The sequence below is a fragment of the Pristiophorus japonicus genome, chromosome 8, assembly GCF_044704955.1.
Source record: "Pristiophorus japonicus isolate sPriJap1 chromosome 8, sPriJap1.hap1, whole genome shotgun sequence".
Classification (NCBI taxonomy): Eukaryota; Metazoa; Chordata; class Chondrichthyes; family Pristiophoridae; genus Pristiophorus; species Pristiophorus japonicus.
This window is the reverse complement of record NC_091984.1, coordinates 134,171,758-134,199,413: the sequence shown is the minus strand read 5'-3', so window position 1 is coordinate 134,199,413 and position 27,656 is coordinate 134,171,758. Positions and strand designations below refer to the sequence as shown.

The 27,656-nt window shown below is 44.9% G+C and overlaps 2 protein-coding genes across 2 annotated transcripts in view; one reads left to right on the top strand and one right to left on the bottom strand.

The window, feature by feature from the left end:
• The window catches only part of LOC139269165 (cyclic AMP-dependent transcription factor ATF-6 alpha-like), a 686,031-nt gene that overhangs the window by 289,015 nt on the left and 369,360 nt on the right, over window positions 1–27,656 (bottom strand). The gene's annotated exons all lie outside the window — the stretch shown is intronic.
• LOC139268182 (olfactomedin-like protein 2B) overlaps window positions 1–27,656 on the top strand; it is an 86,216-nt gene that overhangs the window by 56,289 nt on the left and 2,271 nt on the right. The window contains exons 5-7 of the mRNA XM_070886233.1: window positions 88–310; window positions 5,641–6,849; window positions 22,817–22,993. Of these exons, the coding sequence (XP_070742334.1) occupies window positions 88–310; window positions 5,641–6,849; window positions 22,817–22,993 (1,609 nt within the window). The remainder of the gene's footprint in view (window positions 1–87; window positions 311–5,640; window positions 6,850–22,816; window positions 22,994–27,656) is intronic.

The window sequence follows — 27,656 nt, the reverse complement described above, 5'->3', positions numbered from 1 at the left end:
AGTGTGATTTTGTTTAGCCCCGGGATCCTTGACTAGCCCTTGAAACTTTCTCCAAACTAATGGCTTCCAATTCTGGTTTATTTGAAGGAGAGACACATCCATTTGTTAGCTGAAATGTTTAACAAAGAGCTCAGCCGGAAGAGAAGTGATAATAAAGTCACCAAACCATTCGCTGGGTCACGCACAGAGCAGAAGCGGTTTGAGAGGCACCGCAAACACAAGCCGACCATTATACGAGCGACGTACTACAAAGCAAAGGCTTCGGAGGAAGCAGAGGCGGCAGGAGATGAAGAGGTGGCAGAGGATGAGCGTAAGTGCGCTATATTTGTTTCTTCTTATTAAGTCTGGGTTTTAAAGAAAAACTTAATTGGCTATGGAACGCTTTGGGACATCTGGATAGTGTCAAAGGTGCTACGTAAATGCAATTTTGTTCTTTCTTCAGCGTAGGCAGCCACTCGGAATCAAGGAAGACTTGCTTCCACTCTTAGCATGAGTTCTTCGGTAGTTGTACAGAGAACCACAGTCTCTGTCACAGGTGGGACAGACAGTGGTTGAGGGGAAGGGTGGGTGGGGAGTGTGGTTTGCCGCACGCTCCTTCCGCTGCCTGCGCTTGATTTCTGCATGCTCTCGGTGACGAGACTTGAGGAGCTCAGCACTCTCCCGGATGCACTTCCTCCACTTAGGGCAGTCTTTCTTACTTAATAATGGCGCCAATAGAGGAAGAACGAGACCTCCCTGACTCCCTTTTCTCTTTCATCATGGAAACTTTCTCCTTCCATTTGTGCACACATTGTTTTCTTTTAACTTGTACACTTTCTGCCCACATGCCCACCCACTGGCTGCCTCCACTACATTTGTGTGCACTCACTTCCACATTCTCTCTCCATAATATTTCCCACATTCTCTCTCCACGTAAACTCTGCTTCTCTGTCTGCTTATGTTGATGGCTCATTGCGAGTGATTACTTTGGCACCAGCATCAGTTTGGCAGCCCAGCAGCCTGAAATCAGCAATCGTGTTTGTCAAGAAAAATATTTGACCAGGACCTTTTGAAGCGGGTGGCCACTACCAAAGGTTGTGTCTGTAGAATCACACCCTGCTTGGCTTTATGCTGAGAATTAGTTACGGAGCAGCCACTGTCATCCACAGTTCAGGAAAACCAGATCAATTTTAATTTTTGTGCTCATCAAGGTGCTGAAATTTAAAATGTTTTCCCATTTTTTTTTACCCAGTGTTGGGGATGGCAACCTAGACATAGGGTGGAGCTTCTTGTTATCTGCCCAACGACGCGTCTTAACCACAACCTTTGAACAGCACCCTACTGTGCCAGCGCAACGTTTCCACTTCCATTTTCCAGTAGTGTTGCCAATTCTGGTTGGACGATTTCCTGGAGATGTTATCACATGACCTCCTGCCTCTAACCACGCCGCCCCCACACTCCCACCATTGATCACCCAAACATGCCCATTTCTCCGGCGCACTGTCTTCCCTCGGCCAATCGGAAAGCAAATAGACTTTGTTTACCCTACTGGATGATTTTTGACCCAATCAAACAGCATTTTTCCCAACTCAGATTTTTATAACCAATAAACAAAATGTTTAAAGACTTTCTTTTTCAAAAACACAATGTTCTATTGCTCTCGTGATTTTTCTCCCAGATTGCTCGCTGCAGTGCCCTGGAGATTTGTCTTTCATTCCTGGAGACTCCTGGGTAATCCTGGAGGGCTGGCAACCTTACATTCCAGCCTTCTCTGAATGAGAATGGCCAATTACTGAGGAACTTGGATCTATTTTGTGCTGTGACATTTGCTCACTTTGCAACCAAGCCCATTTGATGTAGTCCCCTCAGAGCCATTCCATTAACATAATGTAACAAGTGCAGAGAGTTGAACTGTTCAAGTGTGTGTTCGCTGGGAGGGAAAGACTTGGATTTATATAGCATTTTTCACGACCATCGCACACGTAAAGTGCTTTACAGCCAATGAAGTACTTTTGGAGTGTAGTCACTGTTGTAATGTGGGAAATGCGGCAGCCAATTTGCGCACAGCAAGCTCCCACAAACAGCAATGTGATAATGACCAGATAATCTGTTTTTGGTATGTTGATTGAGGGATAATATTGGCCAAGAAACCGGGCTAACTCCCCTGCTCTTCTTCAAATAGTGCCATGGAATCTTTTACATCCACCTGAGAGGGCAGACAGGGCCTTGGTTTACAGTCTCATCCGAAAGATGGCACCTCCAACAGTGCAGCGCTCCCTCAGCACTGCACTGGTGTGTCAGCTTAGATTTATGTGCCCAAGTCTCAGGAGTGGGACTTGAACCCACAACCTTTTGACTCAGAGGCGAGTATGCTATCCACTGAGCCACGGCTGACATTCCAGTGGGAAGGGAAACTAGAAGGAAAAATCTTTTATAGATAGTTTGAGAGCAGCATTGACACAAGGGTGGGAGTGGACCCTGGCTGCCTGTCCATCATCAGTTGGGGAATATTCACAGGAAAGCCCAGCCAATGACAATGAGGAAAAAGTGCTTGAAAGGATAGAAAGTATCACTTCCAGCCTGATTGAGGTCCGTGCAAAGCCATGAACTGCAGGAGCAATCCAATGGCCCAAGCAGCAGAGACAGGCCTCAAGTCAACAGGGCTGCCCATCACCCGAATCCACCTGCTGGGAGACAACCTTTTTGTCACCTGCCTTCCAACTTGTTCTGTGGAGCAAGTGCGCATCTCATCGGCCAGTCACAGCATGGCTCACAGCGATCGTAGAGCGGATGTGGATCAGCAGTCGTGCCAATCCCCCGAAAGAAAAAAACACTTCAAAAAGCAAACTGTTGGGAGAACGGGGTTGGTGAATTATAGTTCTGGATTCCGAGCTGAACGGAGGTCACTGCTTCTAATTAAATATTCCCCGTCTACTCTTCAATTAACCTTAAACACTGCTCCTCTCATATTTAAAGAAACAAAGTAAAGTTTATTAAAGCATGTCCATAATCCTGCTGGGAAAGAAATTCTGCTTCAACCTGCAATAGCTTTATTTTGATCTTTATATGAATTGTTTTTTACTTGATCTCAGGATGTGGGGAACACTGGCAAGGCTACATTTATTGCACTATGATGATGATGGTGGGCTGCATTCTTTAACTTCCGCGATTCACATGCTCTTGGTTTTCCCATGGTGTGGTTAGGCAGTGAATTCGCCTCGAGATGAACCTTGATGGTGGAGCAATTACTCTGGATGTAGGGAGATTTTTTTTTTAAATCAGGCCATTTTATGCTGGGGTCATGGATTTGCATTTAAGTGTTGTACTTGGATCGAGAAGTTCATGCTGTGGAAGTGTCCATTAGAATTTAACACACTCGTAATTGTGCTAGAATTCAGCTGAACATTTCTCAGCCAATGACTACATCACTCTTGCTGGGCACTGTCTGAGGCTGAACCAGAGGGTTCGCAGTCTTGCCGTCCTGTTTGACCTTGACTGAAGCTTTCGACCCCATATCTGCTCCATCACCAAGAGCGCCTACTTCCACCTCCATAACATTGCCCATCTCTACTCCTGCCTCAGCTCATCTACTGCAGAAACCCTGTGTTACCTCTGGACTTGACTATTCCCCTGCTCTCCTGCCCAGCGTCCCACCCTCCGTAAATTTGAGCTCATCCAAAACTCCAATGCTTGTATCCTAACTCGCATCAAGTCCCGCTCACCCATCGTCCGTGATGACCTACAATGGCTCCTGGTCCAGCAGCACCTCAATTTTAAAATTCTCATCCTTGTGTTTAAATCCCTCCCCTTCTCTGTTACCCCCTCGAGCCCTGCAACCCTCTGAGATCTCTGCGCTCCTCCACTTCTGGCCTCTTACACATCCATGATTTTAATCGCTACATCATTGGCTACCTAGGCTCTGGAATTTCCTCCCTAAACCTCTCCGCCTCTTACCTCTCTCTCCTCCTTTAAGACACTCCTTAAAACCTACCTCTTTGACCAAGCTTTTGGTCATTAGTCCCAAAATCTGCATATGTGGCTCAGTGTCAAACTTGTTTGGTGAAGTGCCTTGGGACATTTTATTACAGTAAAGAAGCTATAGAAATGCATGTTGCTGTTGTGTATCCGTGACAGCTGCAGATTTACATTCACACAAGCGCAAGCTTTACCATGACATTTAAAGAAAGGATGGGACATTTTCTGCAAGTGAGATGGTACATCTACATATTGAGACAGAAGGCCCAACCTCACCCCACTTCCACCTCAGCTGGGGAGGCACCAGGCAGTTTTTGACGTGTCTGCAATAATTTTTAATAAATGAGTGCATTACGACATAAATTTGTACTCCTAATGAGATTAGATTACTGTTAAACTGTAAATGCAAACTGAGTTAATTGCAAACCAGGAAATGAAGTAGGTGAGCAGCAACAGGAGTCATCACAATGTGTGTCCTATCCATAGGTTCTGAAGTTAGCCAGCTCCGACCCCAGTCTCTGGGTTTAGATCTAACACAAGTGTCAAAGGACCCAGGCTGACACTTACGATTGGTTTTGTGTTGTGAAAAGGTATATGCTGTCAGGACTGATGTTTCCTCGACAGCTTTAGACCCAGCCAAATCTGTCCACTGGATGGCCGACACTCCACTGAATAGTGCAGAATGGATTAAAGGTCAGAGGTATTCAAGTGAGGGAGTTTGTTAATATAACGAGGGTAAAGAAGAACTTGCATTTATGTAGTGCCTTTCATGTCCTAAAGCGCTTCACAGCCAATGAAGTACATTTGAAGTGTAATCACTGTTATGTAGGCTAATGTGGCAGAAAGTTTGTGCACAGCAAGGTCCCACAAATGTTAAAAGAGATAAATAACCGGTTAATCTGTAATGTCCTGGAGGCGATGGTAGAGGGATAAATGTTGCCTCCAACACTGGAAGAACTCCCTTTCTCTTCTTCAAATAGTGCCACAAAATCTTTTATATCTCCTGAATAAGCAGACAGGGCATTGCTTGAACATCTCATGATAACTCTGATTGTGCAGCACTCCCTCAATAGTGCACTCAAGTGTGAGATGAGTTTAGAGGCTCAAATCCAGAATTGTGGCTTGAACTCATGACTCAGAGACAAGAGTGCTACTACTGAGCCAAGTAACAATATTCATTCCACTGGCATGTTTAAGAAATACAGTGTGGTTTATTTATGAGGCATGTTGTGAGATTTTAGATATAGACCCGTACAGAGGTTTGCTTTATGCTGACTCCTTGCATCCAACACTTGTTTCTGAGAAATGGGATGTGAGAATCTGAAAAGGCCCCAGGCTTTGAAAATCTTCACTCGTACAGTGTTCTCCCCCTTACTGAGTTCAATGTTATAACAACCAGCCCTGTGGGAAATGTCAATAATTGAAGCTCTCTCATTTTCAACAGTGACATTACCATTCAAACAGTTTTGAATGGAGGCCAACAAAAGCCAATAAATATCCACTGTTGCAATCATCTTGATGTAACCAAATGAGTCGTGGTTCTTAATGGATGTGAGTTGAACTTACAAACAGGAAATACACAGCTGAGGTCAACATAAGGGATAAAAAACAGATTAACGTTATGGGTGGGGCCTTTCAACAGAACTCCAGTCAAAGTTAACTCATTATTTCTTGCTCTCTAAACAGAAGCCAGCTCTGCCAGTGGTGAGGATGCGATTCTACTATTTTTGGACGATCAACTCATTCGGCACACGGAGCCAGAGGTTAACGTTTCTCAGGCACCAAATCCTGCTCTGGGTCCACTCACAACTATCAGTCCAGAGATAGCGGCTAAAACAAGACGACAGACTAATCCCATTGCTGAGACAGAGACTCCAACTGCTGCCAGTCCAATTCTTGTCCCAGCCCCAACAGGTCCCAATGTGACAGTCATCTCCAATGGTACCAACGTGACTACCTCTTCTGCGACAATCCCAGATACACACACCGCACACAGCCAAGCCAATATCACGACCCCTGCAACCGCGACCAACAGCACTGCTTCCATCACACTTCCCACCAAAACTAGTGCCTCAGCTCTTTCAATACCAACCACAACTTTCACCACCATTCCAGTCCCCATCATGACTGGCGCAAGTCACACCTCAGCCTTACTGGCTTCTGCGAGCACCACAGTGCCCCTCCCGCCATCCACCGCTGTTCCCGTGTCCAGTGCAGCCACCACAACCACCACAACTCCCATCAGTGACGTTCCGGTCACCATCTCAGTCACCACCACCGCAGCCCCCACCAGCACCGCAGTGACCACTTCGAGCCCCCCGCCCCCCTCAACTGCCACGGCAACTGCCGCCCTCACCACCACAGTAGCCACTACAAGCACTGCAGCCCCGACAATCGCAACCACCATGAGCACTGCAGTCCCCACCACCACAAGCACTACAGCAACCACCACCGAAGTTCCCACCACTGTCCCTCTGACCACCGCAGCTACCACTATTAGCACCGCAGCCCCCACCACAAACACCGCAGCCCCCACCACAACCACCGCAGCCCCCACCACAACCAATGCAGCCCCCACCACAACCACCGCAGCCCTCACCACAACCACCGCAGTCCCCACCACAACCCCCACCACAACCACCGCAGCCCTCACCACAACCACCGCAGTCCCCACCACAACCCCCACCACAACCACCGCAGCCACCACTACGCCTTCAACCACTGCAGAACCCACCACCACTACTGAAAGGGCAACTGCGACCACGATGATGCGTTCTCGATCAAACACCAAAACAACGACTTCCGTCGCTCCTGTTGCCAGAAGGAGACTGCTGATAGAAGTCACACGGAGGCAGCGTGTGAACCACAAACTGGATGACAGTTATCAAAGCTTTAGTAAGTACGATACCCATCAAAATAGATCTTTTTTTTAATGGTAGGATACATTGATCATTTATGCAAAGTTCATCTTATTTATTGGGAAACGTGCTGCAATTTGACAACAGCGAGATAGTTTGAGTTCTCCTTCTGTTTTTTTTATAATTCTTTAGATGACCTTTCAGACAGATTTACAGACTAATAGATGGTAAACAGGTAGATGCAGAGGCATACAACAGGTAAAACACAAACAGACCAAATGACGAAGGATCGACGACCTGAAACGTTGACTCGGTTTCTCTCTCCACAGCTGCTGAGTATTTCCAGCATTTTCTGTTTTTATTAAAGAAGAAGCAGATGGACAGGTAATCACACAGTCTAAAATAGCAACAGCTAGCATTTATATCGCACCTTTAACCTGGAAAAACATCTCAAGGTGCTTCCCAAATGCATAATCAAAAATAATGGGCATGGAGCCAAAGAAGTAATTAATTGGAGGGATGCCCTAAAGTGTGGTCAAAGATAGGGTTTTGAAGAGAGTCTTACAAGAGGAGAAGGAGGTAAAGAGGCAGAGAGATTTACTGAGGGAACTCCACAGCATGGGACCTGGGTAGGTGGAGGCATGGCTGCCGATGAGCGGGTGAAGAGAGTTGGGGATGCACAAGAGGCCAGGTTTGGAGAGTTCTGGGGTTCTGGCGGTTATAGGACTGGAGGAGGTTACAGAGATAGTGAATCAAATTAGACACAAGGATAAGAATTTAGAATTTATGGGGAGAGCATTGGAACAATGGAGTCGCGGGGTGACAAAATCTGCAGAGAGGTTGAGGACGCGCAGTGCACTACGAATACAGTCACTTGTGACTTTGGTTGGGGCCATTTCAATGCTATGGGAGGGGCGAAACCTGATTGGAAGCATTCAGAGAGGGAGTTGGGGAAAGATGGGCTTTGATTTGGGTCTTTGGAAAGGAAAGTCTACAAATGTATGGCTAGATAGAACGACAAAGATAAATAAAGTGTCACGAAATGACTAATGAACAGTACTAATGAGATGGTAAACCCTAAACATGTTGACCTACAGATATAGAGGCTCATTGGTACAGGTATGGAGGTTGATGCAATGTTGCATGACAAAACAAATCCAATATTCACTCTCTGATCATTACAGAACCTCTCAGTATCATATTCAACTGAGTACTCACTGAGGACCAGTGCAACAAAGAGCTCACCCAAACACTGCATGTATAGAGGTCAATCTTCAATCAGATTAAAAAATATATATTTTGTATTGATTTTGAATTATGGACCGAAAGCATCACCCATATTCCCAGACTAAGTGCTTCAATATCTTGGGTTCTGAGTCAAGATGGTCCAATTATTTTTTTCCTAAGATGGCACCAGGGGATGATTGTGTGGTATTGGGAGATTTCACAGGCCAGCTAAGCATGATGAAATGTGCTGTTAAGTCTTTTCCAATACAACACAATTTGAACATACTTTCATCACTCTACCATGGGATGTAAATTTTCTTGGTTGGTCCTGTGATTGATGTGAAATGTTGTTTCCTTGGTTTTATCTGCAGATGGCTTGTTTCTCCAATTCACTGTTCTCCACTCATTTCATCTCCCTTACCAAGTCCTGTTCATCTTTTACATCCTGCCGTCACTGGCCTCCACTACCCACCTCTCATTCACAAATCTCTCCCTGCCCTCATTTGCAATCCCGTCAATGGCTTCAGCCCATGCTACCTCTGCATGGAGCTCCATGTCCCACTTTGCACCCTCTGTTCCGATTTTGGGCTGCTGTGTGCCTTCCCACTCCTCCTTCACCCTTCATGGCAGGGCCTTGTCCATCACAGTCCACTTTGGCATTCTCTTCCCAGCCTCAAAGGTCTCCTGATCATTATAGAACCTCTCAGTATCATATTCAACCTCCTCATACCTATTGAATCTTGCCTAAGCCTTCTCCTAAACCTGGCTCAGGGTTTATTCTTTTCTCATATTGTGAAACGCCTTGGGTCATTTGCTACATGAGTGAGAGTTATTGTTGAAGTTGGTGATTCATGCTCGGATGTTGTTCCACCAGTGCTGGGAGCCCTCTGGTACCGAGGAACATAGGAACAGGAGTAGGCCATTTAGCCCCACGAGCTTGTTCTCCATTCAATGAGATCATGGCTGATCTGTAACCTAACTCCATATACCTGCCTTTGCCCTATATCCCTTAATACCTTTGGTTAACAGAAATCTATCAATCTCAGATTTAAAGTTAACAATTGACCGAGCAGCAACTGCCGTTGGTGGAAGACTGTTCCAAACTTATACCACCCTTTGCGTATAGCAGTGTTTCCCAACTTCATTCCTGAAAGGCCTGGCTCTAAATTTCAAGCTACGTCCCCTAGTCCTAGATTCCCCAACCAGCGGAAATATTTTCTCTCTACCTACCCTATCTGATCCCCTTAATATCTTGAAAACTTCAATCAAATAACCCCTTAACCTTCTAAATTCCAGGGCGTACAACCCTAGTTTCTCTCCTCGTAATTTAACCCTTGGAGTCCGGTGCACTCTGTCCAAGGTCAATGCATCCTTTCGAAGGTGTGGTGCCCAGAACTTCTCTCAGTACTCCAGGTGTGGTCTAACCATGACTTTGTATAGCTGAAGCATGACTTCTACCCCCTTGTATTCTAGTCCTTTAGATATAAAGGCCATTAACAGTTTTGATTACTTTCTGTACCTGCTCATGACATTTTGATCCATGTTCCTGGACCCCCCACCCCACCTCCCCTACACTTTTGAGCTCCACTGTTTTTAGATTTTCATCATTTAGAAAGTACCCTGTTCCATCTGTTTTAGATCCAAAATGGATGACCTCACATTCCTACATTGAAATCCAGTTTTGCTCATTTGCTTAATCTTTCAATATCCCTTTTATGCTTCCATTTACACTGGTTACTATGCCGCCTAACATTATGTCATTGGCAAATTTGGATATGTGGCTTTCTATCTGATCATCTAATTCGTTAATAAATATGGTAAATAGTTGAAGCCCCGATACAGATCCTTACGGGACACCACTAGTCACATCCTGCCATTATCCCTAATCTCTGTCTCCTGCCGCTCAGCTACTTTCCTAACCAGGTCAATAATTTGCCTTCATTAGTTAACAGTCTCTTATGAGGGCCTTTATCGAATTCCTTCTGGAAGTCCATATAAGTAACATCCATAGATATTCACTTGTCCACCACTTGAGTCACCTCTTAAAAAAATTCAATCGGGTTCGTCAGGCGACCTATCCTTTGCAAATCCATGCTGGCACTCTCTGATCAGCTGAAAATTTTCAAGGTGTGCAGTCACTCTATTAATTATAGACTCGAGTAAATTCCTGACAACATGTTAGATATTAGGCTAACTGGTCTATAATTCCCTGATTTCTCTCTTACCTTTCTTAAATAGCGGAATGATATGTGCAATTTTCCAATCTAAAGGGACGGTTCCTAAATTGAGAGAACTTTGAAAGATCATATAGTTAGGGTATCTGCAATGTGCTCACCTATTTCCTTTAAAACCCTGGGATGAAAACCATCTGGGCGTGAGAATTGGTAACTCTTCAGTGTCATTATTTTCTTCATTACTGTTCATTTGCTTCCGTTAATTTTGGTGAAACTCCGTCCCCGATTCAATATTAGTTCCCTTGAGAAGTCTGGCATGCAATCCTCTTCCTCTACTGTAGACACTGACAAATTATTTAACACGTCCGCCACTACTTTATTTTCATTGATAATATCACCATTATCAGTTTATCTTGCTCTTACCACCCCCTTTTTTATAATATAATTGTAAAAGTATTTTGTGTTGATTTTGATATCCTTGCAAGTTTCTTTTCATGCTCCCTTTTTGTAGCTCTTGCCCTCTATTTTGTCACCCTTTGCTGTTCTTTGTATCTCTCCCATCCTCGAAATTATGTGCTTTTTTTTGCAGTCATGTGTGCTTTTTCTTTTAATTTTATGTTGTCCCTAACTAGTTATCCATGGCCTTTTTTGACAAATAGAGCTCTTGCCCCTTAGGGGTACAAACTGGTTCTGTATCACGTTAACTTCTTTTTTGAAAACCTCCCCGTGATCTTCCGTCATTTTATCCATCAGCAGATTTGCCTAAATTTGTACCTCACGCATCTGATGACTTCTGACACCAGCTTGGACAGTGAGTGTTGACAGGCAAGTCAATTGTTAAGTTATGAGAGCCAAGTGAGAAGCTCTCTCCTCAACTGACGGCCACATAGAAACATAGAAAATAGGTGCAGGTGTAGGCCATTCGGCCCTTCGAGCCTGCACCACCATTCAATAAGATCATGGCTGATCATTCCCTCAGTACCCTTTTCCTGCTTTCTCTCCATACCCCTTGATCCCCTTAGCCGTAAGGGCCATATCTAACTCCCTCTTGAATATATCCAATGAACTGGCATCAACAACTCTCTGCGGCAGGGAATTCCACAGGTTAACAACTCTCTGAGTGAAGAAGTTTCTCCTCATCTCAGTCTAAATGGCCTACCCCTTATCCTAAGACTATGTCCCCTGATTCTGGACTTCCCCAACATCGGGAACAATCTTCCCGCATCTAACCTATCCAGTCCCATCAGAATGTTATATGTTTCTATGAGATCCCCTCTCATCCTTCTAAACTGCAGTGAATAAAGGCTCAGTTGATCCAGTCTCTCCTCATATGACAGCCCAGCCATCCCTGGAATCAGCCTGGTGAACCTTTGCTGCACTCCCTCAATGTCAAGAACGTCCATCCTCAGATTAGGAGACCAAAACTGAACACAATATTCCAGGTGAGACCTCACTAAGGCCCTGTACAACTGCAGTAAGACCTCCCTGCTCCTATACTCAAATTCCCAAGCTATGAAGGCCAATGTACCATTTTCCTTCATCACCTGCTGTACCTGCATGCCCACTTTCAGTGACTGATGAACCATGACACCCAGGTCTCATTGCACCTCCCCTTTTCCTAATCTGCCACCATCCAGATAATATTCTACCTTCCTGTTTTTGCCCCCAAAATGGATAACCTCACATTTATCCACATTATACTGCATCTGCCATGCATTTGTCCACTCACCTAACCTGTCCAAGTCACCCTGCAGCCTCTTAGCGTCCTCCTCACAGCTCAAACCGCCACCTAGTTTAGTGTTATCCGCAAACTTGGAGATATTACACTCAATTCCTTCATCTAAATTGTTAATGTATATTGTAAAGAACTGGGGTCCCAGCACTGAGCCCTGCGGCACTCCACTAGTCACTGCCTGCCATTCTGAAAAGGACCCATTTATCCCGGCTCTCTGCTTCCTGTCTGCCAACCAGTTCTCTATCCACGTCAGTACTTTACCCCCAATACTATGCGCTTTGATTTTGCACACCAATCTCTTGTGCAGGACCTTGTCAAAAGCCTTTTGAAAGTCCAAATACACGACATCCACTGGTTCTCCCTTGTCCACTCTGCTAGTTACATCCTCAAAAAATTCCAGAAGATTCGTCAAGCATGATTTCCCTTTCATAAATCCATGATGACTTGGTCCAATCCTGTCACTGCTTTCCAAATGTGCTGCTATTTCATCTTTAATGATTGATTCCAACATTTTCCCCACTACTTCATATTTTTCAAAAATGGGTCATTGGATAGCAATTAGAAATGGAAGTCCTGGGGGTGGTCAGTGAATGACCCACACCAGTGATTGAACCTGGGCTTTTCCTAGCCTGTAGAGCTCGGTAACACACTAGATGGATTGATCCTGGGCCCATCGTGTCCTGTCTGGCTCGGTAACACGCGAGGTGCTGCATTTACCCACTGAGCCCTTGAGGGAGCTTGTTACTTCACATTCAGCACCGAGACAGATGCTGATTACAGAGCTTCTTAATGCTGCATTTATTAATTAACATCTGAGAGTACAACTGCTCCGGCACCGCAGGACATTCTGAAGTAATTTGCAGTCTGAATCTCGGCAGGGGGCCAGTGGGCGAGCTTGTTTCAAGTTTGATCCATGGGCCAGACTCACAGGAAAAACTGATTAAATCCTTACCACAGTTTAAAATACATAATCTAGACACATTACTATAGTCAAAGCATAATCAAGACTCATAAGGACATATCATTTATCTGGCTTGGTTATGTAAAGGCCCATTCATGCTGCAAATCATTTATCTTCTGTCCGGAATCCCTTCATTTGCAGGCCCTTTCCAAAAGATTACTTTCAGTATAAACACAGCACAATGTAGCTGGTTGACTGTAAAATAATAATCTTAAGGGTTTCAATTTCTGCTATCTGAACCTCCTAAATTACACAATTTATGTTTAATTACCCTGGCCCAACCACTGAGTAACCATTTCGGATGAGACATAGAAACATAGAAAATAGGTGCAGGGGCCGGCCATTCGGCCCTTCGAGCCTGCACCATTATTCAATATGATCATGGCTGATCATGCAACTTTAGTACCCCATTTCTCTCTCTCTCCATACCCCTTGATCCCTTTAGCCGTAAGGGCCACATCTAACTCCCTTTTGAATATATCTAATGAACTGACCTCAACAACCTTCTGTGGTAGAGAATTCCACAGGTTCACAATTCTCTGAGTGAAGAAGTTTCTCCTCATTTCGGTCCTAAATGGCTTACTCCTTATCCTTCGACTGTGACCCCTGGTTCTGGACTTCCCCAACATCAGGAACATTCTTCCTGCATCTAACCTGTCCAATCCCGTCAGAATTTTAAACTGAGGACCCCTCTGCCCACACAAATGGATGTAAGTGGTCCCATGGCAGCATTTCAAAGAAAAGTAGGGAAGTTCTCCCCAATGTTTCAGCCAATATTTATCAAAGTGGGACTTTGCTGTGCGCAAATTGGCTGCCACGTTTTCCTACATTACAACAGTGACTACACTTCAAAAGTACTTCATTGACTGTAAAGTGCTTTAGGACGTCTTGAGATGTGAAAGGTGCTATATAAATACAAGCCTATTTTTAAATATACGGGAGTTATTTATTAGCCAGAGCAGTGAGTCTGTCCTGTCGGTTTCGGTGGTGGGTATCGCGGTGAACACACACAGCCGGGACATGCCACTTGGTTGCTGCATGTTTATGTTCTCAAGTGAAATAAATCAGTGAGATTATTAATATTTAAGATTAATAGGAAGTAACATAGCATACATATTTCTGAATGTTCTGTGACGTACCTAAAATCATAGAATCATTACAGCACAGAAGGAGGCCATTTGGCCCGTCGAGCCCATGCTGGCTCTCTGCAAGAGCACTTCGGCTAGTCCCACTCCCCTGATTTTTCTCCGTAGCCCTGCAAATTTTGTTTCCTTCAGGTATTTATCCAATTCCCTTTTGAAAGACACAGTTGAACCTGCCTCTGTCACCCTTTCAGGCAGTGCATTCCAGATCCTACCTAAGCACTGCGTAAAAAAGTTGTTCCTCATGTTGCCTTTGTTTCTTCTGCCAAGCACCTTAAATCTGTGTCCTCTGGTTCTCGACCCTTCCGCCAATGGGAACAGTTTCTCTCTATCTACTCTGTCTAGATCCCTCATGATTTTGAATACCTCTATCAAATCTCCTCTCAACCTTCTCTGCTTTAAGGAGAACAACCCCAGCTTCTCCAGTCTATCCACTTCACTGAAGTCCCTCATCCTTGGAACCATTCTTGTAAATCTTTTCTGCACCCTCTCAGAGGCCTTCACATCCTTCCTAAAGTGCAGCCCCCAGAATTGGACACAACACTCTAATTGAAGCCGAATCAGTGTTTTATAAAGGTTCATCATCATTTCATTGCTTTTGTACTTTATGGCTCCATTTATGAAGCCCAGGATCCCACAGATAAACCCAGTACTGATCCCTGGGGAACACCTTCCTCCAGTCCGAAAAACAACCATGCACCACTACTCTGTTTCCCGTCACTTTCATATCCATGCTGCCACTGTCCCTTTTATTCCATGGGTTTCAACTTTGCTGCCAAGCCTATTATGTGGCACTTCATCAAACGCCTTTTGGAAGTCCATGTACACCACATCAACCGCATTATCCTCATCAACCCTCTCTGTTACCTCATCAAAAAACTCAATCAACTTAGTTAAACACGATTTGCCTTTAATAAATTTGTGCTGGCTTTTCTTAATTAATCCATACTTGTCCAAGTGATTTAATTTTGCCCCGGATTATCGTTTCTAAAAGCTTCCCGACTAACGAGATTAAACTGACTGGCCTGTATTTGCTGAGTTTATCCTTGCACTCTTTTTTTGAACAAGGGTGTAATTTGCAATTCTCCAGTCCTCTGACACCATCCCCATATCTAAGGAAGATTGGAAGATTATGGCCAGTACCTCCGCAATTTCCACCTTTGATGCATCCCATCCGGTCCTGGTGACTTATCTACTTTAAGTACAGCCAGCCTTTCCCATACCTCCTCCTTATCAATTTTTATCCCATCCGGGATCTTAACTACCTCCTCTTTCACTGTGACTTTGGCAGCATCTTCTTCATTGGTAAAGACAGATGCAAAGTATTCATTTAGTACCTCAGCCATACCCTCTGCCTGCTAATCGGCCCCACCCCTCCTCTTACTGCCCATTTACTATTTATATGCCTACATTAGACTTTTGGATTCTCTTTTATGTTAGCTGCCAATCTATTCTCATACTCTCTCTTTGCCACTCTTATTTCCTTTTTCACTTCCCCTGTGAACTTTCAATATTCAGCCTGGTTCTCACGCATTCTCAACCTGGCACCCCCTTTTTCTGCTTCATTTTACTCTCCATCTCTTTCGTCATCCAGGGAGCTCTGACTTTGGTCGCCCTACCTTTCCCCCACGTGGGAATGTACCTCAACTGTACCCGAAACATCACCTCTTTAAAGGCAGCCCATGGCTCGATTACAGTTTTGCCGCTAATCTTTGATTCCAATTTACCCAGGCCAGATCCATTCACAACCCACTGAAATTGGCTTTCCTCCAATTAAGTATTTTTACTCTAGATTGCCCCCTGTCTTTTTCCATAGCTAATCTAAACCTTATAATACTTTGATCACTGTTCCCTAAATGTTCCCCTACTGACATTTGCTATACTTGACCTACCTCATTCCCCAAAACCAGATCCAGCAATGCCTCCTTCCTCATTGGGCTGGAAACATACTGATCAAGAAACTTCTTTCAGCACATTTGAGAAATTCTTCCCTCTCTCTGCCTTTTACACTATTTCTATCCCAGTCTATATTAGGATAGTTGAAGTCCCCCATTATCACTACTCTATTGTTCTTGCACCACTTTATAATTTCCCTGCAAATTTGCTCCTCATTTTTCCCACCACTTGGTGGCCTATAGAATACAACTAGTAGTGTAATGGCACCTCGATTGTTTCTCAACTCGAATCAAATAGATTCTGTCCTTGACCCCTCCAGGACATCCTCTCTCTCCAGCTCTGTAATATTCTCCATAATCAATACTGTCACCTCAGCTCCTTCCTTTCCTTCCCTATCTTTCCTGAACATCCTGCCCTTTTTTGAGCCAGGTCTCTGTTGTAGCCACAACATCATATTCCCATGTGGCTATTTGCGCCTGCAGCTCACCAACCTTATTTACCACACTCCGTGTATTCGCACATATGCAATATAAACCTATCTAGACCTTCTTGTATTCTCTCTTTGTCTGACCCCACCTAATACCGTACTATTTCTAACATTAGTGCTATCTGTCTCTCCTTTCTAATGCTACATCCTGTTGCCCATCCCCCTGCCAAGTTGGTTTAAATCCTCCTCAACAGCATTAGCAAACCCTCTCCCTGGCCACAAGGACATTGGTTTCGCCTCTGTTGAGGTGCAACCTATCCGTCCTGTACAGGTCCCACCTTCCCCCAGAACCAGTCTCAATGCCCCAGGAATTTGAATCCCTCCCTCCTGCACCATCTCTCCAGCATTTATCTGCCCTATCCTCCTATTTCTATACTCACTAGCTCATGGCATTGGGAGTAATTTGGAGATTATTACCGTTGAGGTCCTGCTTTTTAATCTCTTTCCTAGCTCCCTAAAATCTGCCTGCAGGATCTCATCCCTCTTTCTACCTATGTCGTTAATACCGATATGGACCACGACTTCTGGCTGTTCATCATCCCCCCTCAGAATGTTCTGCAGCCACTCACTGACATCCTTGACCCTGGCACCAAGGAGGCAACATACCATCCTGGAATCACATCTGTGGCCGCAAAAACACCTGTCTGTTCGCCTAACTATCTAATCTCCTATCACTATTGCTTTCCTGATCTTCCTCCTCCCCACCTGTACAGCTGAGCCACCCGTTGGGCCTTGGACTTCACTCTGGCTAAACTGCCCAGAGGAACCATCACCCTCACCTGTAATGAATACTGGTTGGAGAGCGAGATGCACAGGGGACTCCTGCACTATCTGCCTGGTCCTCTGTCATGTATGTACATTCTATTTGTAGCCACCAGATGGTGTCATCGTTGGAGGCCACTGAGCAGCACGCACATGGTGCTGCTCAGGTATAAAAGGCCAACCATTTTGAGAGTCAGGCACTTTTGGGCCTAAATAAAGCAGAGCCAAGGGTGTACCTTGCTTAGTTAAACAGTACTCAGTTTGAAATTTTATTACATACATAACATTTGGCGACGAGAATACAAGAACATTTGTTTGCAAAATGAGCACGATTGGATTTTTAGAGCGATTCGTGGAGGGAGAAGATTGGGCAGACTCTGTGAGCCATTTGAACTAGTACTTTGTGGCCAACAAAATGAAGGGGGCCAACGATGCAGATCGGTGCCGGACCGTGTTCCTCACTGTGTGCGGTTCAAAGATCTACAGTCTGATACAGAATCTACTCATGCCAAGTGATCCAACAGAGAAAACGTATGAGGAGTTGTGTACATTGGTACGGGAGCGCCTCAAGCTAGACAACGGCATTGTTATCTCGATATACAGGTTTTATACACACGTTCGATCGGAGGGCCAGAGCGCGGCGGAATTCGTTGCTGACCTGAGATGTCTAGCGGGACCGTGCAAGTTCGGGACGGTGTTGGCAGACATGCTGCGGGACTTCTTTATTATTGGTATCAACCACGAGGTGATCCTGTGCAAACTTCTGGGGGAGGAGTTGGATTTAAAAAGGGCCATCCGGATCGCTCAATCATGTAATAGGACGGACAGGAGTTTAAAGCAAATAGCAGTGAAGAACCGAACCTCGGCAAGTACTGTAAATACGATTGATTCGGCGTTCGGCAGAGTGGCACATGGTAGGGCCTATCCGGCTGCATTCACAAAACCTGTGGCTGCCCAAAGTCTGCCAGTGGGAATGTATCCGACTTCTCCGTGTTGGCGTTGTGGGGGAAATCATCGGCACCAGCAGTGCCGATTTAAGCAATATAGTTACAAAGGCTGTCTGAGAGTAGGGCATCTCAGCGCAAGTGTCCGCAGATAAGCAAGTGAGCTGCGACACGCCACGTGGAGGATGAGAGTCAGACTAGCGCGGATCCAGATACGCAATACGAGATGCCAGAGGAGGAAGTGTATAGACTGTACTCCTTCATAACCGAGGGTAAACCGATTTTGATTAATGTGAAGTTTAACAGGATACCGGTATCGATGGAACTGGACATGAGGGCGACTCAATTGATCATGAAGGAGAGGGCATTTAATAAGCTGTGGGATACTAAGACTGTGAGGCCCACGCTGAGCCCTGTTAACGCCAAGCTGTGCACGTATACCAAAGAACTGATAAAGGTGATTGGCAGTGCACAAATTAATGTGTTATTATAAAGGTGCGGTTCACAAGTTACCGCTGTGCCAGACAATGGCCCAACGCTGCTCGGCAGGAGCTGGTTGGAGAAAATCCGATGCGACTGGAATGTGCCCAAGTATTGAGCAAGTTCCCCTCGCTGTTCGAACCGGGTATCGGCAACTTCACGGGAGCCAGGGTGCCGATCCACGTGGACTCAGATGCAAGACCCATCCATCATAAAGCTTGGGCAGTGCCGTATATGATGAGGGAGAAAGTCGAAATTAAACTGGACAGACTCCAGTGTGAAGGGATCATATCACCAGTCGAATTTAATGAATGGGCCAGCCCCATTGTTCCTGTGCTGAAAAGTGATGGCACAGTCAGAATCTGTGGAGACAACAAGGCTACGATCAACAGGGTTTCAAAATAAGATCAGTACCTGTTACCGAAGACTGATGACTTGTTTGCGACGCGAGCTGGAGGGAAGTCGTTCACAAAACTGGACTTGACATCGGCTTATATGACACAGGTGTTAGTCGAGATGTCGAAGACACTTATGTGCATTAACATGCACAAAGGACTGTTTATTTACCACAGGTGCCCTTTCGGAATTCGCTCGGCTGCAGCAATATTTCAGAGAAACATGGAGAGTCTACTGAAGTCCGTTCCCAGAACCGTTGTGTTCCAAGATGACATTCTGATCTCCGGTCGTGACTCCAAGGAACATCTGAACAACCTGGAAGAGATTCTACTGCGTTTGGATAGAGTGGGACTCAGACTGAAACGCTCGAAGTGCGTCTTCATGGCACCGGAGGTCGAATTTCTCGGAGGAAAATCACCACTGATGGCATCAGACCTACTGACGTGAAAACCAAGGCCATCAAGAATGCACCCAAGCCGAAGAATGTGACGGAGCTGCATTCGTTCCTGGGTCTACTCGACTACTTTGATAACTTTCTACCTAAATTGAGCACCTTACTAGAACCACTGCACATGCTATTGAGAAAAGGCGACAACTGGGTGTGGGGCGCATCGCAAGACAGAGCTTTCGAGAAAGCCACCAATCTGCTTTGCTCGAACAAGCTGCTGGTACATTATGACCCATGTAAACGTTTAGTTTTGGCCTGTGACGCATCGTCATATGGAATTGGTTGCGTACTCCAATAAGCCAATGAGTCGGGGAAACTTCAACCTGTCGCGTATGCATCCAAAAGTTTGTCTAAAGCAGGAAGAGCCTACAGCATGGTAGAAAAAGACGCTTTCGGTTACCAAAGTAGTCGAGTAGACCCAGGAACGAACGCAGCTCCATCACATTCTGCGGCTTGGGTGCATTCTTGATGGCCTTGGTTTTCACGTCAGTAGGTCTGATGCCATCAGTGGTGATTTTCCTCCGAGGAATTCGACCTCCGGTGCCATGTAGATGCACTTCGAGCGTTTCAGTCTGAGTCCCACTCTATCCAAACACAGTAGAACCTCTTCCAGGTTGTTCAGATGTTCTTTGGAGTCACGACCGGTGATCAGGATGTCATCTTGGAACACAACGGTTCTGGGAACGGACTTCAGTAGACTCTCCATGTTCCTCTGAAATATTGCTGCAGCCGAGCGAATTCTGAAAAGGCACCTTTAGTAAAGTGTGTGTGTACGGTGTTAAAAAGATGCATCAATACCTGTTCGGTCTGAGGTTCGAATTAAGAGACTGATCACAAGCCGCTCATTTCGTTGTTTTCCGAGAGCAAAGGTATCAATACCAATGCTTCATCCTGCATCCAAAGGTAGGCACTGACATTATCTGCCTATGATTATGTCATTCGCCACAGACCTGGCACAGAGAATTGTGTCAATGCTTTGAGCCGATTGCAGTTGCCCACACTGGAGGTGGAAATGCCACAACCGGCGGATCTAATGTTAATCATGAATGCTTTTGAGAGTGAAGGAACCCCTGTCATGGCTCAACAAGTTAAGACCTGGACCAGCGAGGATCCGATTTTATCAGTGGTAAAGGGTTGCATCCTCAAAGGGGATTGTTCTGCCATACCTAAACAAATGTGCGAGGAGGCCAAACCGTACATTCGTCGCAAGGACGAACTGTCTAATCAAGTAGATTGCATATTGTGGGGCAATCGCTTGGAATGCCCAAGGGAGAGAAAAGTTCATGCTTGAGTTATGCAGCACACATCCGGGTATAGTGATGATGAAGGCCATCGTCAGGTCCCATGTATGGTGGCCTGAAATTGATTCTGAGCTGGAAGCATACGTGCTTCGGTGCAACACTTGCATGCAGCTCAGCAAAGCACCAGCAGAATTGCTGCTGAGTCTGTGGTTGTGTCCATCCAAACCTTGATCCAGGATCCATGTAGATTTTGCAGGTCCCTTCCTGGGCAAGATGTTTTTAGTGGTGGTGGAAGCTTATTCGAAGTGTATAGAATGCATAATCATGTCATCCAGCACGTCCACGGCAACCATAGAGAATCTCAATATCATGTCCGCGACACATGGTCTGCCTGACATAGTGGTGAGCAACAACGGGTCGTGCTTCACCAGTCAGGAGTTTGTGAAACTCAATGGCATAAAACAGGTCAGGTCAACACCATTCAAGCCTGCATCCGACGGGCAAGCTGAATGTGCAGTACAAATTATCAAGCAAAGCATGATGAGAGTAACCCAAGGGTCACTGCAGACCCGCTTGTCCTGCATACTGCTGAGTTACAGGACAAGACCCCACACACTCACAGGGATTTCGCCTGCTGAACTCATGGTGAAAAGAGGTCTTAAGACCAAGCTATCTCTAATACACCCGGATTTAAATAATCATGTTGAATACAGAAGACAAAGTCAACAGGGTACCACGATCGCGCAATTGTGTCACGTGAGATTTCTGTTAATGATCCTGTATATGTGTTGAACTGCGGTTAGGGTCCCAATTGGATCGCTGGTATGGTCATGGCCAAGGAGGGCAACAGAGTATTCGTTATTAAGCTCAAGAATGGGCAAACTTGCAGGAAACACATGGATCAGACAAAGCTGAGGCACATAGATGAGCCAGAACAGTCGGAAGAAGAAATCATTGACGACCAACCAACCTACCAGTAGTCTTCAGAGGATTCAAGGGTCATCGGTTAACCCGGAATTTCCATCACAGACCTGTTCAATAAAAATGGACTTGCAACTCCTGACATGGCCACTGCTACCCCCAGCAAGTCAGTCATCCAGCCATCAGCCACAACAGATCTCACAGGGGGGTATTGTCATGTATGTACATTCTGTTTGTAGCCACCAGATGGCATCATTATTGGAGGCCACTGAGCAGCATGCACATGGTGCTGCTCAGGTATAAAAGGCCAGCCATTTTGAGAGTCAGGCACTTTTGGGCCTAAATAAAGCAGAGCCAAGGTTGTACCTTGCTTAGTTAAACAGTACTCAGTTTGAACCTTTATTGCATACATAACAGCCTCCTTGTCTGTCTGACAATCACCCATTTCCCGTCTGCCTGTGTCATGTATTCAACTATCATTGTAACCCATGTATAAGCTGACCTAAGTTGTACACCTTGAGAACACTCACCACAGGGGGCAAACTTGTGGGAGACACTCCTAACCTGGACTTTCAGGTATAAAAGGGGAAGCTCCACCCACCTTCATCACTTGAGGTCTTGGTAATAAAGGTGACTAGTCACAGAGTGACCTTCTCTCAAGTATGGGCCTCATGTGCATTTATACTGTATAGTAAGGACATAACAGCCTGCACACTCTTAACGCTGCAGGGTGACCACCTCCTGAAACGTGCTATCCACGTAGCTCTCAGCCTCACGGATGCACCGCAGTGAGGCCAGCTGCGGGTCAAGCTCCTTTTCGATGTTTTAATCATTCTCCATTTAGAAGCAGGCAGCGAGCCTGGTTGTGGACACTTTTACCACAGCTGCCTTTCTGATACTGGGGTAGTAAGAGACTTGATCTCAGCGGGACAAGAAGGACAACGCCAGTTTTCCTTTTGATAAAGGTACAATGCCATACTTTGTACGGCACTCTGATTGAAGTTCCTTCTGCCGGGCAGGGCAGTTTGAGTGGTGGCTGAACCGATGATTCACGCTCCCAACGTGGTGGTTGGGAGTCAAACCCTGAACCTTTCGAATGATTGTCCCTGCATAAATATTTGTCTTTTTTTGGAAAGAAATAATTCTCCGTAATGGACAGTAAAGCTGAAATGCCACTTTGATACTTTCAGGGGAGTGCAAGGAGACTCTGTCTACCATCTCTGGCCCCAAGACAAAACACATTTACGGGAGAAATGAAGGGGCCTGGATGAAGGATCCATCAGCAAAAGGTGATAAAATCTACATCACCAACTACTATTACGGCAACACTCTGGTGGAGTTTCGTAACATGGAAAACTTCAAACAAGGTGAGAGCATAAAATGTCAAACACAAAAAGGATGTTTGGCTTTTCACATCCATTCCTTCTGCAGACTATAGAGACCCAACCAATTTCAGCTCGAGAACAAATTTTGCAAAGTTGCTCGCTGATCAACCAAAACTCCAGAATATTTGTCCATTCTGATATTCTATAAAGTTGATTCTAATAGCTGAGTTTGAGCTGAGGTGACAGATATTTGGCCCCAAGGAGCTCAAGCTCCACATTCCATTATCTTTGCCCATTTCTCATCTCATAACCATCAACCCCATTCCAAAGCAGATTTTCAAACAATTCCAAGTCTCCTCTGACAATCCAGTTACAGAGTCACCATCATTCAGCTGTCAATTCTGAATATGGATAAAATTGGAAATGATAATGCTACCAACCCCAAACAATTCCAATTTTTTGTATAGAAAGAAAACATTTCAGAAACTGCACATATTTCAGTCCAATTTAGTGCTTAGTAAAACAGTGCCAGTGGCTTATTTGCTTGCAATAGAGCGATATCCCAAACTAAAGCTCCCCAACCCTACCCCAACAAGTCAATGATATTTGAGTAGTTTATTGGCCAGAAGTTGAATTGGAAAAAACAGAATGGGATTCAATAATATTTCAATTTAACAAATGTACAACAACCATATCTGTATTTTTGGTGCAGACATCAAAGTCAAGTTGTCTCACACTTTGATTTGTCCAGTGTTCTCCGCTCAAGATGTTCTGCTGAAATTACAATGGGGCCTTGTAGCATGTTCTACTGTCCTCTGTAACACAACACTGAGCATGTTATTTATAAGAAACATTACAAACTATTCCATCACACTTGAGCATTATACATTCCTTACTCCTGCCTGTGACTCATTCTGACTGAAAACACTTGAATTGGAGAGGTTCATGGCAGACGTCGTGTCATCGCTCTATTTGCTTACATTGACTTTCTCATTTTGGCTACATTCTCAAATGGAGGTGGCATGTGTTCTGCCAGGAAAGTTGGCAGCAGAGTCACCTCACTTAGTTGCGAGACATTCGGCATTGCCCTTTGCCAATAAATGGTGAGTAGTGTTGGGGAAATGGAGTTTAAGAGAAGGATGGGGAATAAAAAAAAAAGCAAATGCAAATAAAATGAAGGCAAGAAATAAGCAGAGTTGGAATTGTAAGTAGGCCTCTGTTGAAAGCTGCCTCAATTGTTCACGCACTGTTCAACAAGACTGTTGGGATATAGGGAACATGTGTTGTGGAGATAAGGGCAGGCAAAATTACTGCAGTTGTTCATGAGTTGGGGGAAGACTGAAAATTCATGATTCTCCAATATGCTTTGCCAGCTTTTGCCAAGCCCGAAGCCAACCAAGCAGCAAAATAAAGGGTGGGATCTGAAATTTTCTTTGCTGGCAGTGAAAATTCATGGAATACAAAGAAGAGTGAGGAAAGGACCTGGCTCAGCTGTTATGGCCCCCATGGTGGAATGGTCGCCATTTACTGTTTAAGATCGTGCATGTGAAATAGCCACACAGGTGAGGTACTGCAAGGGTTGCCGGCAGTCTTGCAAATCAATCCCGGCAGAGGTACTCCCTTCAGGGAAAAAAATTGAAAATATTGATCCATCTGTTTTCGATGGATTTATAGTAAATACCAACATTAAATCGTTCTGTAATGTATAATCCAAAATAAGCGTAATCGACACCAACCCGAAAAGTAGTATTGAGGTTTAGGAGACCTCACTGACCACAGAGTCATCGTGCCCAGCTCCTGAATTTCTCATCCCACAAATGCTTTCAGGGAGGTCCTGTTATGGTGGGCAGGGAAGAAGAGCAAAAGACATACAGAGGCTGAATCACTTCCTGGAGAGGACTTGCATTCCTCATGGAGGCTGCCTCAAGAGTGATATTGAGAGTTGATTGAAGGCCTTCCCCTTTCAACCAGTGGCTGGGCGGGGGCTTGATGATGGAGTGAGAAAGATAGAATGAAGAGTAGACCAAAAGGAGAGAAACTAATCAAAGGTGAGAAAAGTGGTCACGCCATTCATCTCCTTTTCAACTCCGTGTTTGTACACTGACATTTTCCAAAGACTACCTCCATTGTGAAGTGCAGATTAGCTAAATTCTCCCTGCTAAAGGAAGCGAAGAATAATTGACTCATTTGGTTTCATGGCTGTGAATAATGGTTAAACCAAATACTCTGTAAAGCACTGGCATGAGATGGACATCGCCAGGTCAGGCTACAAAGGCCAGATCATGATATTCTAGCAGTTGGTCATTAATGTCAACCTCACCGAACTTCAGCGTTACCAACACTTGCATTTCTTAAAAAGAGAGAGCATCAGAGCAGAAGTTGAGGAGTTTTCGCTGGCTCTTACTGCACTCTGCAACTGAAAATTGAGAGCTTTGGAAAATGTTACAACGTGTCCTGTTCCAGTACTTAAAATTCAAGCACTTAAGGCAAAGACAAGGCGGTATTGTGCAAACTCTAACATGAGATGAGCTTTTTTAGACCCTTCCACAGTCCAAAAGTGCAGTCAAAACTTGGAATTACAAGCACCTTAGTGTGGAAGGTTGTTCATAGATATTTCATATCCATAACTTTGAAACTTGAGTTCCAGTTCAAGTTTGAACTTAATAATGAAAATTATTTGATCTAAAACCCAATGTTCTGAGTTCTCTTTCTTTCTGAGCTCTTATGGACCTGTTTGAAGACCCATCCACCCGTGGAGTTGTGCCAGCGCCAGAATTCTTTGTTGTTCTGTCATCCTGGAAACATTAAGAAGGTGGCACGGTTCCAGCTTGCACAGCAAAAAAAGCAAGAGGAACTGTTGGACTTCAAATAAATATTGACTAGTTTATGGTTCAAAACTGATAAAATAATGCTCCTCAGATTGTAGATGTTACTTCAGTGGTCTGACCTTTTTATGTCAGGAATTAAAAGAGAGGTTTACGTCCATTAGCCTGCACGTTAGTGTGTCCCAGCATGAAATGGTATATTGGCCGTAGCTCTCAAGCCAATTACAGTTGAACTTCCCCTTCAGAAACAGTCATCATGTCTTGATGGAATCATAGAAATTTTGGCCCAACATGTCCACGCCAGCCAACAAAGAGCTATCCAGCCTAATCCCACTTTTCAGCTCTTGGTCCGTAGCCCTGTAGTTTACGGCACTTCAAGTGCACATCCAAGTACTTTTTAAATGCGGTTAAGCTTTCTGCCTCTACCACCCTTTCAGGCAGCGAGTTCCAGACCCCCACCACCCTCTGGGTGAAGAAATTTCCTCTCAAATCCCCTCTAAACTTTCTATCAATTACTTTAAATCTATGCCCCTTGTTGTTGACCCCTCTGCTAAGGGAAATAGGTCCATCCTATCCACTTTATCTAGGCCCCTCATAATACCTCAATAAGATCTCCCCTCAGCCTCCCCTGTTCCAAAGAAAACAACCCCAGCCTATCCAATCTATCCTCATAGTTAAAATTCTCCAGTCCAGGCAACATGCTCGTAAATCTTGTCTGTATCTTCTCTAGTGTAATCATATCTTTCCTGTAATGTGGTGGCCAGAACTGCACGCAGTACTTCAGCTGTGACACAACTAGTGTTTTATACAGTTCAAGCAGAACCTCCCTGCTCCTGCTCCTCCTGCAGGCTCGAAAGGCTGAATGGCCTACTCCTGCACCTAATTTCTATGTTTCTATGGATTCCATGCCTCAGCTAATAAAGTCAAGTATTCCGTATGCCTTCTTAACCATCTTATCTACCTGGCCTGCTACCTTCAGGGATCTGTGGACATGCACATCAAGGTTCCTTTGTTCCTCTACACTTCTCAGTGTCCTACCATTTAATGTGTATTCCCTTGCTTTGTTAGCCCTCCACAAATGCATTACCTCATATTTCTCCAGATTGAATTCCATTTGCCACTGTTCTGCCCACCTGCTAGTTCATTGATACCTTCTTGCAGTCTACAGTTTTCTTCTTCATTATCAACCACACAGCCGATTTTAGTATCATCTGAAACTTCTTAATCATACCCCCATACATAAATACAGAATTATCTCCAAGGGCAGCAGAACCAATCGATGACTCAGTCAAGATTACCACCAAGCTCATAACCTTTGCCTTTGGTGTTATCACAGTACTTTATTAGCAGAAATATTATGAATGAGGTAATCCACAGATACTGCAGAAGTGGGGGACATGTTTTCCCTTCTATATTTTGCTGCGTTGCACTGTTGTAGGGAGTGGCTGAGCAGAAAAAATGTGTTTGCTGATTGGCAGGATTGCACCTAATCACAGGTGTTGCACAGTCCTGAGACACGGTGAAGAGAGAAAGCAAGACGGGTGCCATTACCCACACATTCCCAAGAAAGATTAGCCTCCATCGATTTTCTGTGAACTGTGCTTTTGTGAGTGGGAGAAGGCATTTTCAGTGTGGTAGTCCTGCATTGCCTGTCGTGACGGAATAGCATAATGGCGGTTCACGGTGACTCCGAGGTCCCAATTTCAGCCACAGCACATGGGTGGAGGCTTCATTCACTGGTAAAGTGAAAAACTAGACAGTGAGTAATCATAGAATTCTTCTGTCCACCTCCCAACAGCTGGCGTGAGAGTTATACTGGGAGGCGCCTGGCTTGTTTATCTCTTGGCTTGGAATTGATGAGACCATTAAACAAGGCAGTA